Genomic DNA, 18,299 nt, shown 5'->3' with positions numbered 1-18,299 from the left:
CTCAGAGGAAACATTTCCACTTTGATTAAGGAGGAGAACTGCTTACTGATTTGAGCTGAGACCCAAAGGGATTTCTACATTTTAAAGGTGCTGTGCAGAACAGAAAAAGACTTTGTGCCCAGTTTTGCTGCTTTATAATGCAAAAAGAAGGCATGAAAATTGTGAGGGGTAACATTTGGGCTTATTTTTATATTAGAAACTCAGATCCTTTCCATCCTGTAAGACTCTATGGTGACTGGACAACCTTTGAAATAGTGACCGCACAAGAGCCAAGACTGTAACCGCTGAGCAATTGAGAGGGGAGGGGATTTTTAGTCACTTTAAATGTCGCGGTTTTCAACAGATATAACTGCAATGACTGACTGACATTGCTGGGAAATGAAGCTCTTGCTAGAGGTTCAACTTTCATAACCCTTCAATTAAGATCTGAGAGCTAATAATATACATCCACTGAGAGCCCCCCAAATCCTCCAGCAGCTGGGGAGCAACTGAGCTGACTTTCCTGCTAGCTATTTCTAAGATCAAACAAACAATCAAATGAACCCTTCCTCCCCCCACCCCACCCCCCGAAGCAGCTTTCAGGCCTTCTTCATATAGCCTACTAGTATGAATAGAAAATCCCATGTGGGTCACTTTGAATGGACCTGTTCTCAGTGATAGAGTGAACCCCTGTGCAGGGTACAGACAGGTGCTTAGTGGGAAGAATTCAGGTCCCAGAAAAAACAGGCACTGAATGGTATAGATTCCTGTGGAGTTACCATATAGAATTGAACAGGCCTATGCAATATTGAATAAAACATGAACATACGAAGTGTTCGGAGGGTCAGAGATTATCCTGCTGCCCCCAAAGCTGCACCTGCACAAATATTGGGTGATTATGCTAATAATCACTAAAAGCTCCTGATTTCGATGGGAAGGTGTGATGGGTTGGACCCCCCTTCTGGGGTGCCACCTGACGTATTGGGATCTCACTGAGCCCGCCCATTCCACCAGCTTTGGCTCCCTCACCCTGTCATGCTGCACACACACACCCAGCTGTAGAATCACACAGCGTCTGCAATCAGTTCTGTGTGGGAAGACTCAACTTGGGGAATTGCCCAGCACTCTGGTGCACATACCCTCTGGAGTGTAAACCCAAAGTTATATTGTCTTGTGCTGCATAGAGAGCTATACAGAGTAAACTCATGAAATTCGCTCCCTCCCTCAATGTGGAGGAAAATATGCACAGCTTTTTGCCCCCCACTTATGAATTGTACAAACAGGGTTTTAGAATAAGCAAAATAAGTTTAACAACTACAAAAGGTAGATTTTAAGTGATTATAAGGGATAGCAAACAGAACAAAGCAGACCAATGAGCATATAAAACAAACGTGTAAACTAGGCTTAATACATTAAAAAAACTGGCTACAAATAGTAATTTATCACCCTAAAAGTTGTTTTATGCAGGTTGCAGAGTTTCTTGAAGGTAACTGTACTGCTTGCAGCTTAAATCTGCAATTATATCCATCACAGGCTGACCTTTCTCGCCTGGGGTTCCCCCACTTCCCCCGCTTAGTTCCTTTGTTTCTTCAGGTGCTTCCAGGGAGGCAATGGAGAAGAGCCAAGATTAACTCACTCCCCACCTTAAATAGGATTTACATAGGGCAGGAATCCTTTGTTTCCTATTTTGACCCCCATCCCTTCCAGTGGAAAAATACCAGAAGTCCAAAATGATGTCCGGTACCAGTGATATGATCACCTGACCCTGCAGTGTTAAAGCAGCATCCCAGGAAACTTCTCAGGAAGGAGGGAGATTAGCATCTTCAAAGCCCTATTATCCTTCCTAATGGCCCATCCAGGCTGTTTGCATACTGTCCAGTGGGCGTTTCCCAGGTAAAAGCATAGTTGTAATTATTACATGGTCAATATTTCTGACTTCAGATACAGAAATGATACATGCATACAAATTGGATAATCACCTTCAGTAAATCATAACCTTTCCAATGTTGCCTCACATGACCCATCTTGCATAAAACATATCTTAGTTATGCCATATTCATATTATAAGCATATCTCTTTGAAGAATGTGGGGCGTAGCATCACAGGAAGGCAAGAAAAGTCACACCTTTCTATTCAAAGGGTCAATCAAGCACCGTTTGGCAATCCTGAGATACCAAGACACACACATTATCACAGAGGAGCAGAGAGGCAGGGCTAGAACTCACTAGTGCTTGTTCAGGTTATTAAAGATAGTTTGTAGATAATGGATGAGCTGGAGAGAAAAGCAAGAATCTAGAAACTCAGGCTGGTGAGTATCTAGAAAAAATAAAGCCTGTAGACTCTAAGCAGTTTTTCCAGGCACTGGCTTTATTAAACTCCATGAGTACAGCTATCTATGTATATAGATTCTGAAATAGGGCTGCCTGGTGCTAAAGCAACTTCAGCAAAAAAAAGTTTTCCATCACTTCAGAGTTTACTTATGTGGAATAACTTACTGAAGTTGGGCTATTTCTTTTAATAATATTTATGAATAAGGATTTTTGTCCTGACGCTTTATGTTCACTGCATACACACAGAGAAGTTAGATAAAAACATAAATATTCTTGTTGGAAGCAGGGCCGGCTCTAGGTTTTTTGCTGCCCCAAGCAAAAAATTTGCCACCCCAAGCTCCGAGAGCACAACTGCCCAAGCCAAAAAAAAAAAAAAAAAAGATGGCCAGAATGCCACCCCTGGAATTGTGCTGCCCCAAGCACATGCTGCTTTGCTGGTGCCCAGAGCTGGTCCTGGCTGGAAGGTTGCAGCGTAATACTATGTTATTTCTTAGAATTCAGAGCAATAACACACAAGGACCCCAGATCAGCAAGAGACGATGAGACAGTACTTAACCCAAACTTGCTTGAAGCAGTCTCTTTCCATACTCACTCTGATGCTTTCCTACAGAGCCCTCTAGCCTGCAAGCAGGACCAAAAAACCCTTCTCTTGCAGTTCTTATGCAGTCCTCAATACATTCATATTGACTATTCTCCTTTTCTGCTGGACAGGAGGGGGAAAAAAAGCTTTCATTAGCTGAAAGAATAAGGTTTTACATATGTTCTGCTGTACTTTGTAAGATGCAAGATTAGAGCTGGGCAAAATTTTTCAGGTGAAACCTTTTTTTCACCAGAATATTCAGATTCACGTCAACTGAAACAGTTTATGAATTTGGGTCCATTTTGGCATCTTATTTTATTCAAATAAAGAAAAAAAATTAGAAATGTTGAAATGGTTCATTTGCCATTTCAGCAACTAAACATGTTGACTTTTTATTACAAATTAACTTCCAATTTTATTTAAAAAACAATTTAAAAATGTTTTAAAAGCCTTGACATTGAAACTAAACATTTTGTTTCAAGTCAACCAAAATATTTTGATTGACATGAAATGAAACATTTTTTGATGTTTCAGTTCGCTGAAAACTTCAAAACATTTTTGTTTTGAGTTGACCTGAAACTGTTTTTTTTTTGTTCAGGCTTTTTGGGAACTTTCACCTGAACAGAATATTTGGTTATTGGACAATCCTACTTGAGATATTCTTCAGATGTCAGCTCGGACCTGCCTGCCACGTTCTATAAGTGAACTATGTTTAGTGTTGTAAGAAATAATTACAACTCTAAACAAATCAGTAAATCTATTTATAATGCAAAAACACCGGTTACAATTCTTAAAGTGAAAGTATATAGCAAGTGGAGGACACTGTAATGGCAGTGCACTTCACAAACAATAATTGTGTGTATGGAGCAAATACATACTGAGACACTTGGCAACACTGTACAACCATTTGAAGTGACATTGAAGATACCAGAACACTAAAATATAAAAACCAACACAAAGCCAAATAAGGTGACCCATAAAAATCTCTGTCCACCTTCTTAATGACCAGTGCTAGCAGTAATTGAAATTGAAAGCATCTCCACGGGGGGAACAAGGTAGTGTTTGCCAGGGATTACTGTGCTGTAATTCCTTTGCCGTTGTGTAGCACCCTATAAACAGAAAGGGATACTTGTCTATGGTTTTGCAAGCGCTGGTGGATCACTGGGGCCGTTTCCCCAACATAGATATGGAATGGTCTGGGAAGGGGCATGATACTCGCATCTTTAAGGAGACAGATCTGTTCAGAAAGCTGCAAGCAGAGACTTTCTTTCGGGACCACAAAATAACCATTGGTGATGTTGAAATGCCAATAGTGATCCTGGGAGACCCAGCCTTCTTCTTACTCCCATGGCTCATGCAGCCAGACACCTGGACAGCAGCAAGGAATAGGCTGAGCAGGTGCAGAATGATGGTTAAATGTGCCTTTGGCCATATGAAGAATTGCTGGTACAGTTTTCTTACTAGGTTAGACCTCAGTGAAAGCAATATCCCCATGGTGATCGCTGTCTGCTGTGTGCTCCATAATACCTGTGAGGCAGAGGGTGAGAAGTTTCCACGGGGGTGGGGCATGGAGGCGGATAGGCTGTCTGCTAATTTTGAGCAGCCAGATAGCATGGCAATAAGAAGAGCTCCGCGTGGAGCAATGTGTCTCAAGGATGCTTTGAAAACCCGATTTAGTGATGACCCACAGTAATGTATTCTGTTCTTGAGTTGTGCCTTCCCATACTATGAACCGTGCTGTGCTTTTGTCTCCAGCAAATCTGCTCTGTTTCCTTAGTTTCCTTGGACCTCTTCTTCCCCTATTGTGTGATGTAGTAAAGATTATTTCATTCTCAGGACCTTGACTTTTATTGCACAAATATATTGGAAGTGAAAGATCAGGAAAATAATGTAACCTTGGACAGTCTTTAGAGTAAAATTAGAAGGGGGAAAACACCATAATCTTGTCTTTTAAATACAGTGGCCTTGCCTGTCAAAGATTATTGTATGTGCACCTTTTATTGCTAATACCGTCCCCTGGTGTGGAGTAGGAGGGATATAACTTTTGCCCCCCTCTCTTCCTGGAATGTTTGGGAGATGGGGAGGGGAAGTATGGCGATGCAGGAATGCTGTTCTGCGGGGGCTGCAGAGGGAGTCTAGCCTCAAGGTGTTTCTCCTGAAGGTCAACCAGATCCCTCAACATGTCTGTCTGTTCCTTCAGAATCCCCATCATCTCCTGCTGCAGGCCACCTCATTCTCTTGGGCTGCTGTCTTGCTCACAGAGCAGAGAGCGTGGAGAATTTCTCTCTCTGAAAGTGCTCGGTGTCCACTGTCCCAGAGGCAGTCATAATCTCATTAAACACATCATCCCTGTTCTCTTTCGCCTTTGTCTTATCTGAGAGAGCCTCTCCACCAGTGTGGAGGATGAGCTGAAGGCCACACTTTCAGCTGTAAGCCAAGGAAAGCTCTCCACGCTGAACAAACTGGAATTGGGAACTCAAAAGTTCCTGGGGCTTTAACAGAGGAGGGGCTGTTTCCTGTGTACCTGGCTGCTGAGCAGAGGAGTTGAAAACATTCACCAGAGCGGTCACAGTGGAGCACTCTGGGACACCTGGAGGCCAGTAAAGTAGACATAAACAATGCACTGTCTACACTGCCTCTTTGTCGACCTAACAACATCAATTGAAGCGCTACATCTGTTGTGGAGATGGATAAATTAAGTCAATGTCGCAGGCGAGTTATGTTGGCGGAATGGACCTGTATACAGACATTATTAGATTGATGTAAGCTGCCTTACGTTGACCTTACTGTGTAGGGTAGACCATGCCTAAATGTTGTTATAGTAGGGATACAAGTTTCCCACCAAAGTGTTAACAAATAGACATAAATTATAAAAAGTAATAGAGAATGTACTATTGGATGAAGCATAATCCTGCTCACACCAAATGTGCGTTTCTACCAAATAAACTAAGTAGATTAGATCTTGAAGAATCAGAATTTGAATTACTGTGAAATACCATTTAGTTGGTTTATCAGTCACATCATGATTTTAAACAATATATGCAGTATATCACAGTGGAGAAAGTACTCCTGGTGGGTGGTTTATGGTATTCACTTCTAGTCAGCTTCTTTTCATACAGGAACCACATAGGCTATTTAATGAGTGAAGCAAAACCAAAGAGTAATAAAGAACTATGGACCTCATATACTCTCCTGATCCCAGCACCAGGCACAACTGGTGCAGAGAGGCTGAGGCTGCTATTTCAGCCTGTAAGCTAGAACAGCTGTGCTGTGCTACAGTCCCAGACCCTGGAACTGGGTTGAGTGGTAGAATTTTGCTTTCTCATGGAGAGACCTTAACAATGCCCTTTGAATGTGAAGTTGATTTTGCTTAGTAATTAAAGTTAACGATTGCCTTTGCATCTATGGAAAGATCCATATACACATTTCAATGGGAGATTGTACATATGGAGAAATACAGTCACTCTTCAAAGATTAAATGTATATCCTGCAGATTCTAATAATTTCTTGCCTCTAGTAACAATGTAATAGTATATCAGAACTAGATATTATTTAAGATGAAATACATAATTTCCCCCCTTTAATTACTTTTAAAGTGTTGCATATGCGACCAGTGTACAAGCTTCATAAATCTATACACACTGGTATAGAAGATGTCTTCTAATTTTAGACACACATACAATATCATTATATTACTCTTAGTTTTTTCTTTTACATGTCTCTGTACATTGGTATACTAGCTAGTTCTGTTGTATGACTTCTGAAAAATAAACACCAACACCCTTAAAACATTAGTGGTGACTAGCTCTGGAAAAGTAGGCTTGATGGCGTATTAGGTCATGTTTGTTATGATAGAAGTTGTTTCTCCAGTAGCGATCTGTGATGTGCTTGGTGTTTGCTTGAGAAACTGCCTGCTAGCAGGTGTTGAACCTGCTGCGAAAGGACTAAGGAGATTCTGTTCAGAAGCAGGTGACTCATTGTCTGTATTGTTTGAAAAGGGGAGGTTGGAGTGGTAGTCTGGGGGTGGGGCAGAGATCAAGAATGTGGGTTGAGGGAGGAACCCTAGGAGTAGCTTGCCCAGGGAGAGTGTTTGATTTGATCATTTACCTTGTTGCTTACTTTATTATTAAAGCTCAGGAAGAGGGTGAGTTTGTATTTTACAGATTGTGTGAACAGCTGGGGAAGGTGTCTGTGCACACGATAATTTTAATGTTTCATACCCACTATTGGTCTCACTGATTCTAAGCTATTGCACATTAAATCACTTTATATACCACTATGTTAGGCACCCAATGCTAAGCTCCCCTGGATGAATACTGATAAAGAAACAGTGTATTTCGAGCCTATTATACTTGTTTCAGAAAGAAAATCAAAATTGCAATCAGCCCTGCTAGTTAAAAGAAAAATAATTGAAGAAGCCAAAGCAGTGTTGTCTTAATTTTGTCTTAAGTTCACTGGTATCAAAACCTATAACACCATGTATGTTATAAAAACAACAAAGAGTCTGGTGACACCTTAAAGACTAACAGATTTATTTGGGCATAAGCTTTTGTGGGTAAAAAAACCACTTCTTCAGATGCTTATGCCCAAATAAATCTGTTAGTCTTTAACGTGCCACTGGACTCCTCGTTGTTTTTGTGGCTACTGACTAACACGGCTATCCCTCTGATACTTGATATCATGTATGTTATGCCATTCTCCAAATATTTATTGTGACATGATAAATGTATCCTAATCAGATACATTAATAATTAATTTTCCTTAATTAATTTGATAATGGAAAGTAAAAAAGAAATAGTTCTTCCTCTTTTTCTTCTGATCTATAGAAATGATCAGTTCCTGCACTGTTCAATCTGTCACTTAACCTTTAGGCTCATAATCGTCTGTGTGTTTGTGGTGGTGGGAACTTAACTGGCTTTCTTCTCTGAATAAGTACTATTTAGTCAATGTCTCAGCATAATGTTAGATGACACTGTGGATACTGGAGATTTTTCTTCCAGATAACCTTAGAGCAGATGCCTTGACCATAGGATCTGTATTAACTGCCTAGTATTTTTTGCAAGGACAGTCATGTGAAGAACATAAGAAGGGCCATCCTAGGTCAGACCAAAGGTCCATCTAGCCCAGTATCCTGTCTTCCAAGAGTGGCCAATGCCAGGTGCCACAGAGGGAATGAACAGAGCAGGTAATCATCAAGTGATACATCCCGTCGCCCATTCCCAGCTTCTGGCAAACCAAACAGGCTAGGGACGCCATCCCTACCCATCCTGACTTATAGCCATTAATGGATCTATCCTCCATGAACTTATCTAGAAATGTTAACCCAAATGTCCTGGCCAAATTTATACTAAGGCATTTACATTTTGCCTCCTTATATATACCTTGCAGTTTCCAGTTGGCTACGTTATACTTTTTCATAGCTGAAAGTATGGTGGTGTTGTGACCTGCTAAATAACTGGTGCATTTTATCTTATGGAGGGCTGCATTTCAGTGTGGGGTGGTTGTGTAATTAGTATGTCTGTCTGTAAAGGGGTTTGGTGTGAAAATATAACTTAAATTTGCATAGCTCTTCTTTACTGTTGTCTTTTATAGTGCTTAGCACTCTTATCCTGTTATCATTTTATACACATTGCCTAGAGATTCTGTTACTTGAACCTAAGAGGATACAGAATATTACCATGAAATGCTATGAACCCAGTGGTATCTCAGATTTAAAGTGCCCTTTATTTTTTATTTCCAGGAAATTGAAGAATGAGTTGTTGGAAGTGAGACGAAAAGGTGGAAACCGCCATTGCCGACAGGACTGCGGCAGGGTCTGTGTTCGCTGTCAGAAAAACCTGGGCTTAATCTTTGACAGGGGGGACCAGTGCCAAGAATGCAAACTCACAGTTTGCAACAAGTGTCGTGTTTTGGGAATTGATGGGAACTGGAAGTGCACTGTGTGTGCCAAGATTGCGTAAGTTCTGAAGCTTTTGTAAATATGGAGTTAGAGGCCATCTGTGTAATAAATACGTTTATGCTGCTGCTGCTGCTGCTTCCTCACTCTTTAACACAAGGGCATAACACAGCAGGCATAGAAGGGAAAAGGTTTATTTTAGGTGGCTTATATTTTCAGCAATATTTATTTCATCATCTTCTCTTCAGCACCTGCTTGTTGTTTTTGTTGTTGCTGGGTTTTTATTTTATTTGTTTTATGGCTTTTTTAAAGAGTGCTCCTAGCATCACAGATGCTAAACCACAGGCGTGAATGAGCTGAAAATAAGTAGAGATTGTTTTGTAATACATCTGTTTACATTATAAAGGAACAGACCTAATAATTGAATAATATTACAACTAAAACTACGTAAGGTCCCTGGATGTTCAGTCTAATATGATCTGTTGTTTTGCAAAAGAGAAGGGCTGCAAAAATAAGAGTAAAAGTACTTTCAGCAACACTTTTATCCTTATCTCCTTAGCCTCTGTTATATTAACACCTCCACATCTGTTAAAAAGGCTTTAATGTAAAACATCTCCCCATGCCTATAGAATTAGATAGAGTTCTGAAATGAATGGCATTCTGTCAAATGTACAGGCAAGTCAACCTTTGCTTTTCTGCTGTTAGAATATAGAGTGTGGTATCAAATGTTGCTAAGCAATCCTCAGTGCAGTCATTATTAAACAGAATTGCATATGAGCACTTCAAAGTTACAGCATGTCTGTATGTATTTTACGGCACCACAGTATTGCTTGCTTAATCTGCTAGACTGATGTATCAGCATTACGCATAATTTTACTTTTACTATGCAATTCATAAAGTACCGTTTTACTCCTAGATTTTTTAAATGTAGTGAACAGGTTCTTATTATAAGCAGGTCGTATCTATTTCTATATTCTGAACTGTGCAGAAGGCACTTTGCAGACAAGTAATGATAAGTTCCGGCCCCAAAGAGATTACCATCTAAATAGACAGTGTACTAATGAAGAATGGGAGATGGGATGCAACTAAGAACACTGTGATTGGACAGTGAAGATTTTCATACCTTCTGATACTGCCACAGTTCTAGTTTGGATTTGTTCAGTTATATTTTCAGACATCTTATTTAATTTTTTTGCAGGGAAGACTAGGGTTTTAGGCATTTTGAAATAATTGCATTTGAATGAGGAGAGGGTTATGTGATGGCAGAAGGAGAAGGGAGAAGACGCCGATATGAGTGAGAATATGACATGAGGGAGCAGTTAGTCATGCAGGTTGCGTGGAGTGAAAGATGTGTGAACAGAGGGGCAAAAACCTCCTAATGTTATTTTTCAGTTATGTGTGTGGATCTGTATAAGGGGTCTAATTCCTTCCTGGTAGTTTCATTGTGCTTGGATTTTGGCAAAAGTGTTTTTGTTTTCTCTCCTGTAAACTAAATTTAATTTAGTATTCATGGAAGATTCCAAATTTGACACCCCTGAAGAATGAAATTCTGTCTATCCACAAGACTGATACAGCATGAGCAACAGCTACTCAAGCTTCTCTACCCCGCTCCCACCAATATGACTTAGCCTTTCTTTTGAAAGGGACCACCAGTAGGACTGAGGGGGCGGTTTAGACACTCTACTCTTCAGTTCTTGGCTCTTCGGTCATCTAATTCTTGACTTTTCTGCTGAAATGGTCACCTGTGTACTATTAACTTCTATTTTGGATGTGTAAACCTATCTGCTATGAAATGAGATCATTCAGCTCCTCACACATAGGACATTAAGCTGCTGTTGGACAAGAAAGACTGTTAGTCATTACCAGTGTAGTCCATCATTTTAATCCATGATCTGTAGGTGAAAGGCTCAGTATCTCATTACGCTTGAATCTTCCATTTTTTTCTTCAGTAAGCTTCAAAACCATTTCTCTTCAAGTCATTGGAAAGCCTACTATGGTACAGCAAAGTATTGTTATTGGTGTGTTTACTGAAAAAAAATCTATGCTTTTCCATCATGGCTGGACATATGAGTGTATTGTAGAGTTTCCCTGATCTGAGTAGATATTCTAATTTAAATGGTTGCCAAAACACATAGCCATGAAAGAAAATCTGAGCATCACCTGTCAGTTACCTCTGTCTCTTTCTTTAATAAACTTCCATCTTTCACTCCTCTTGATTTCCCTAGTTTGATATCTCAGTCCTGCCTACCCATTATGTCAGAGGTAACCATGGCATTTCCTGTGCAATAAGAAGACATTTTGTCATGTAGTCCATGACAGATTTTCAGCACTATTCTAATACTTACAGTGGCTTTCCATTCAAATGTCAAGAAATCTGGAGAAAGATGAGGCAAATTATGAATACACTGCCTTTGTCTCCAAATTATTTAAAAATTCTTATAGTTTTAAAAAAAATGTTGTAACTACTTATCAGACAAATGGAAAGAATAATATTGTAGCATCAGAGTGTCTGGAGGAAGGAGGGGAGAGACCATGTCGAAAAACGCCAACAAAACTTTAGTACAGTCAAACCACCACAATAGCATCTACTTTCCCAGAGTCGGCAAAAGGCAGCTCCAACTCCCCCAGAACACTACTTTGTTTTAATTGCCCCAGCCTCTCTCTCAAACCACACTTGCCTTCAGCCCCGCTAATAGGGGGAGGGAGATGGCCATTACTATACATTCACTACATTCTAGAACCCTCAGAAGAAAAATCGCCTAATGAAGAACTTCATCAAACTCTCTGGATGGAAATTTAAATATAAAAAAGTGAGAGATCCTCAAGCATTTTTAAATACAACATAAAGAAACCTAGCTTTATATGCAAATTGTATTCCAAAAGAACTATACGTCATTAGAAAACAGATAATGAACACTATTATTCATGATCAGGAACAAGAGAATTAGTTATCTTGTCATCTGGAGCATCCCCATTTTAATTGGCAGAGATCAAGGTTGCAAAAGTACCCAAAAGTTATGAAATGCAAAGCTAAGGTTGCCCCACATTCTTAATTCTGCCACCACGTGTAATACAATATAGTTAAGCTTGTGAATATAATTTTGACGGATAATATTGCTGTTCATTTTTAAGCATTTTTCCTCCAAATTTTATCTATTTGAATTTTCACAGTTGAGGGAACTTGGGGGGAGGGCAGTAGACCTTGATATTCAAAAAGTTAAAGTTTTATATCCATTAAAACACAAATTGTCAACATCACATGTCAAAATATTAGGGTTTGATTTAAGCATATTTAATTTGTATAAGTTCTCAAGCAGCATTTTTCATACTTTGCCTAGCTTTACATTTTTTACTATTATTGATGGAAATGTTTTTTTGCTGGTTTGTGTGTGTACAGTGAAATCAACGTTTACTGACATTTACTGATAAAAATCTAATCATATCAAGCCTAAATATAGTATTTAGTCACCTGTTCATAAACTTAATGTCTTCTATAGTTTTAATCACTGTAGTATTTAAGTACTTCCCTGGATAAATTGAATCTGTGTTGTGAGATCGCTAATGGACTTCAAAGAGTTTTCTCTCCTTCTCCCCTTCCTGCATAAGGGCCAATTGTCATCAATAGTTTTCTCAGATGAATAGTAACTGAGAAATGTTTAACCTTGGATTGAAACTTTCCATTTGAATAGGGTTTTTTTGGTGTATTTACTAAAATGTTGTCAATAAAACTTTGGTCAGTTTGTGTTTTAAACACACCCGTTTAACAAGGTGCCAGCAATAGGTTGGGGAAAGCCCTGTTCTGCCGTCAAAATGCCAGGAAGCTTGGTTTGAAACTTCAGGCTATAAATATTCCTAATTATATATGTATGGCCTATATCTTTTACTCCTGTGAAATGAATAAATAAATGAGGTTAAATGCCTGGATAGCCAAGTTTCCATAGCAGTACATAGCAGAAATGAGCTTTATCTGCATCTTGGAAATAAGTATGCTGTCTCCAAGTAACAGGAAAAGTCATCAGTAATGTTAATTACTTTCCATAGCACACAGCGAGCCTAAAAACAGAGAAATTTCAAACAAGTTAACACAAAAATCTTCCTTGTGGTTCTTATTGCTTTTAATTTCAGTGACTCTTCAGTGACAATTTGCCTGGTTCTCTCTCTTTTCCTTTTCATTTTTTTTAATTTAAATAATTACACAATTTTTTTTCTTTCCTCAAAAGCACACTGCAAACAGTCTGGGTGGAAGCAAACCCACAGAAAGGTGTGTGTGTGTGTGTGCGCCTGCACGTATGTGTGGGTGTATAAGATGGTGGATTGATTGTATAGTAGTTATCAACAAGAGTTTTATCAGCAGGAGCTAATCTCAATAACCATAAACTGTAGCAAGTTACCATACATAAAAGTTCTGATCAGCCCCGGCTTCATCATCCAGTTTACCATGCCTGGGTGTGGAGCCCTGCCTCCCCTAGGTGTTCTCCTACCTCTGGTTCCCCATCAGCCATTCGCATAGCTTTTCCCTGAGCACCTGTGCAATGGGAGATGAAAGGGAAGCCAGAGTTAACTACTCTGCTTTACTGGGGGTCTGGTACAGTTCTTGTTCTCTGTCACAGCACACAGTTCTGTCAATAACCTGCTTGTCCAATTGAAACTCTTCTGAGGTAAATTGTAGAGATGGATGAATTTCTGTCCCACTAAAAATTCCACTATTTAGACATTTGTTTTCATCCTGAGTGAAAAGCTAAGAAATATTTTGATGTGGAAATGTTTTGTTGCAGTTCATCTAACCAAATCGAAATGCTTCGTTTGGTTCAACGTTAAACGGTGTCTGCCTGAGCTGCCACAATGTCTTACAGGGGTTGTAGTTCAGGTGCCCCAGGTCCCCATTCTCCTATTTGGGCTAGACTCCCTGACTGGACTATATTTTTTATGGTCTATTCCTGTCCTGGACCTCCCTGACTAATGTGGCAGTTCCACAGAGGGGAGACTGAAGTACGTGGGGCACCCAAGCTACGACACTCATGAGGCACTCTGGCAGCTCAGACAGACACAACTTAATATGAAAGTGGTCCAAGCCAAAATGTTTCAGTTCACTTCAGCAAACTAAAATGTTTCAATTCAGATTGGCCCAACCCAAAAATGACTTTAACATTTTCCTGATTGAAAATTCTCTGCAAAATTGACATTTTCACACAGAAAATTTCTGTTTTGTGGAAACCACGTTTTCCATTGGAAAAAATATTTCAATAGAAAATTCCTGACCTGTTCTAGTAAATGGGTAGCTTCAAGTGCATATTCACTCTTGTAAAGAAAAAGGGGGAAACCTCTGGGATTATCTGGCAATTTAATAATTAGGAAACACACCAGGAAGAGGAAGGGAAGGCTGAAAAATATCATATTTAAATTTAAACCCCACAGAGCTGTGTTGTGCTTTAGTTCTAGAGGAGTTTGCTACCAAACGCAACCTCCCTTGGCAGGAAAGGGTAGGTGATAGAGTTGCAAAGGACTATAAGATTTCTAATAATTGCTCACACTATTGAGCCATTTAGTTCAGGACACGGGACTATGTAGATTGATTACTAATATCGGAATCATCAGATATTCGTAATCAGAGACCCCAAATAAAATGTACAGCACTCAGCTGATTCAAGTACACCAATGTTATTACAAGGAGTGGGGGAGAAAAATTGTTCTCTTTATCCTCTGAGGATAGGACAAGAAGCAATGGGCTTAAATTGCAGCAAGGGAGGTTTAGGATGGACATTAGGGAAAACTTCCTAACTGTCAGAGTGGTTAAGCACTGGAATAAATTGCCCAGGAAGGTTGTGGAATCTCCGTCACTGGAGATTTTTAAGAGCAGGTTAGATAGATGACGGTCAGGGATGGTCTAAATAAAACTTAGTCCTGCCATGAGTGCAGGGGACTGGACTAGAAGACCTCTCGAGGTCCCTTCCAGTTCTACACTTCTATGATTCTATGATTGTGCATGATTTTCTTTAAAACATTCCCAGTCATTTAAGATAGGGGTAAAAGCAAGCAGACAGATAAAGTTATTGCTGTCATACTCGCTTGCTCACTAAAGCTATTAGTCGCAATACACTCTATCTGGCACTACACTGGAGAACCCATCCAAACCTTACTTTGACAAAATGCATTGGAAAGGGTATTGTTTATCACTACACTTGCTATTGAGAATGCCAGAGGTTGGAGGGGTAAAAGAATATAATGTTTTCATATGTGAATTTGGATCTCAGGTCAGTTTAAAAAAATACTCTAAAAGCTTTGGTTTGGTGTCCCATTAAATATACTGAAAAATTATCTAAGTCATACAGTGCAGTTTGGTCCCACGTCAGGATTGGGAGAAAGAAAAATAGATTGCTAGGAAAAACACTCCCATCTTGTTACAGTTATCAGTGTCTGAAAATAATAGAGTGCAAGAGACAGTTTCATTTCTAGTGCTTCAGTTTTAGTTTTGGAATGTGAGATGCAATTATTAAATTCAAACTTCAAGACAGATTTAGGAATTCATTTTATATTTTGAATGAAAAAATATTTTTGTAGGTAAATGGATCGACGCTCCTAAAGGAGATGAAGGATTAAGCAACTGTAACCTGAAGCCCTTTCTGTAAATTGTTCACTATAAATTGAAAGTATGTGGAGTATAGTATATGGGTGTCTGACGGTTAACGCTTGGACTCCCTTGCCTTGTTAGAAGGTAAGTATTTTCTATACATATGGTCTATGAGATATGAGCATTTTAACAATCAAGACTGCTGTGACTCAAGAGCCTAAAAAAAAATTTGCATTGATGATGAAAAAGACAAAGATATAAGGTGGTGACACTGAGGTTTCCAAGCCTGTTCAACCTGTCAGTTGCTATGACTGTCTACTTATGATTTTCTTTCACTATGCATGTCATTAGACTTGGCCAGGGAGGTCAAATGCTTGGTAAGGATTCATATGTCCTTATTCTTCACATTTCATGCAGCAGATGATGGGTTTTACTTTTATTGTTTACTTCAGGCATGTCTGTTCAAATATTAAATACATACTTGTCATGTTTATGTCAAATTTGTCAGTTTCATGAACATATAAAACTAAAGTGATGGTAATGATGCATCTAGATTTTAAAATACAGTAGCTTCTGCTTAATATGATCAATTTGATTAGAGTGGTGAATGAAAATACAATTTATAGTTTTTAGCTGTACTGTCACATAGTTCAAGTCCTTCATAATACTGCACAGTCACATGGTTTCTTGCCTGCTCAAACCAGCATGAAATGGCTTCTTTAACATCTCCACTCCATCTCTGTTTAGCTTTCAATTTGCATTTTCAGGAACAGTGACCTAGCAAGCAGGTATAAAGTCCTTAATAGTCCTTAATAGCTGCAGTGCTGCAAGCTTCCTTAGGGCTTGTCTATACTTACGCGCTGGTTCGGCGGCTGGCAATCGAACTTCTGGGTTCGATTTATTGCGTCTTGTCTGGACGCGATAAATCGAACCCAGAAGTGCTCGCCGTCGACTCCGGTAATCCTGCTCGGTGCGAGGACTACGCGGAGTCGGCGGGGGAGCCTGCCTGCCGCGTCTGGACCACGGTAAGTTCGAACTAAGGTATGTCGACTTCAGCTACGTTATTCACGTAGCTGAAGTTGTGTACCTTAGTTCGAATTGGGGGGGTTAGTGTAGACCAGACCTTAGGAGCAAGGGCCTCTGCAGGTAAGCACCAGCTCCATAACAGTGTGAGCTGTAGTGCTGCTAGTACAGGGGTAGGCAATCTATGGCACGTGTGCCAAAGGTGGCACACAAGCTGATTTTCAGTGGCACTCACACTGCCCAGGCCCTGGCCAACGGTCCAGGGGACTCTGCATTTTAATTTAATTTTAAATGAAGCTTCTTAAATATGTTAAAAACCTTATTTACTTTACATACAACAATAGTTTAGTTATATATTATAGACTTATAGAAAGAGACCCTCTAAAAACATTAAAATGTTTTACTGGCACATGAAACCTTAAATTAGAGTGAATAAATGAAGACTCGGCACACCACTTCTGAAAGGTTGCCAACCCCGTGCTAGTAGCTTCTGCAGCAGGAGTGTCCTAAGAAAAAAATCCTTATGTGGAGGTGTTAGATGTGTCGTGTAAAGGATCTGTTACAATAGTTAACTCTTCCATTCTTTCTCATAAATGGAAATTAGGTTATTTTATTTAACAAAGTAGCAGCCCTCATCATGCTTCAAATAGCTGGATGGCTAATTTTCAGGCAACCAATTGGCAAACCACCCAAAACTCATCTGCAGTCCACCAGTGGTTTGCGGGTCATGGATTGAGAACTAATGAACAGACAGGATTTGCTTATTACCAGGAATCTGTTAGACATGTAAGCAGTCATGCAGATCTCACAATGAAGTTTCTTCCAGATGAGAAGGATGTAAACAACTAAACAGGAGAGTTGTTAAATCTCACCCAAAGCACTGCCCAGCCCTATTAATGGTTTCATTTAGATGAAACATCCCAAGAGCATTTGTTGTCAAAAATAAATTGGAACGTCTGTCAGCAGCTTCTACTTGTTTTGCAGGCAACACAAATTATATTAGACATTTGCCACATCCAATAAGATCCAAATGTACATTTTGCATTTATGCGCCATTTGGAGGGAGTATTGATGATTCAGTGAATTGCCTTTTCTGATTAAATGAACTGTTCTTGGCTATCCTGTGATCAGCTTCTCACAGTAGCATTATTGCAAGTTGGGCTGGTGGTGGGAGTCTGGCATTACAATTTGTTATGAATGGACTAGCCAAAAATACTGTAAACTCTGTTTTTTCAGCCTTTTATTTGACAACCCTCCATGCTCGTATAGAATGTTATGTCCAACATCTTTCATGCATTATATAACATTCTTTATAATTATTTAAAAAGAAAACAGAAAAGATTCTCCTTCTTCCCTCCACCCCCCACGATAAATTGAACAGATAAAGGGGAAAAAATTGTGGGCCAAATTCATTGCTGGTGTAACTCATTGACGTAACCTGAGTTACATTGACAGGAAATTTGGCTTAAAATATCTCCGAGGCTTAGCCTTAAGCAAAGAGCATCTGCTTCACAAACCAAATAAGGAAGAGTCCTAGTTTTGAAGAGCATCACAGCGAAAGGTTCAGGATGATGTCAACCATTATTCTACTCTTGCATTTTGTATCACAGACAAAATCATCTTTTATGCCAGTCTGTCTGTAATTTACTGTATTTATTAATGTGCACCCAACAACAATAAAAAGGGCCTTCAGAACTCTAAGAGCCCCTGATGCAAGCTACAAAAACAAAAATTAAATTAGGTTTATATGATCCTCACCTGCCATTTACCTAGCATTGGTGACTTCAAGGAATTCTAACTAGCTAGCAAGTACTGAGCCTTTTGGGTTACCCAAGAGTTACTCGTCCATTTTCATTTTCATTTTCATTCCATACTTCTCCAGATTCTGCTGTGTTAAGGGTTTGCAACTAAAATAGGTATCGG

The 18,299-nt window shown here is 39.5% G+C and overlaps 2 protein-coding genes across 19 annotated transcripts in view; both read left to right on the top strand.

The window, feature by feature from the left end:
* The window catches only part of LOC135978000 (uncharacterized), a 1,156,726-nt gene that overhangs the window by 9,201 nt on the left and 1,129,226 nt on the right, over positions 1-18,299 (top strand). The gene's annotated exons all lie outside the window — the stretch shown is intronic.
* The window catches only part of SYTL5 (synaptotagmin like 5), a 164,887-nt gene that overhangs the window by 76,478 nt on the left and 70,110 nt on the right, over positions 1-18,299 (top strand). For all 18 annotated transcript variants that reach the window (XM_065579088.1, XM_005294654.5, XM_005294652.5 and 15 more), the window contains one exon: positions 8,630-8,845. In XM_065579088.1, the coding sequence (XP_065435160.1) occupies positions 8,630-8,845 (216 nt within the window). The remainder of the gene's footprint in view (positions 1-8,629; positions 8,846-18,299) is intronic.

The sequence above is a fragment of the Chrysemys picta genome, chromosome 1, assembly GCF_011386835.1.
Source record: "Chrysemys picta bellii isolate R12L10 chromosome 1, ASM1138683v2, whole genome shotgun sequence".
NCBI lineage: Eukaryota > Metazoa > Chordata > Testudines > Emydidae > Chrysemys > Chrysemys picta.
Note: the sequence above shows the minus strand (reverse complement) of the source record. Positions and strands in the feature narration are given on the sequence as shown.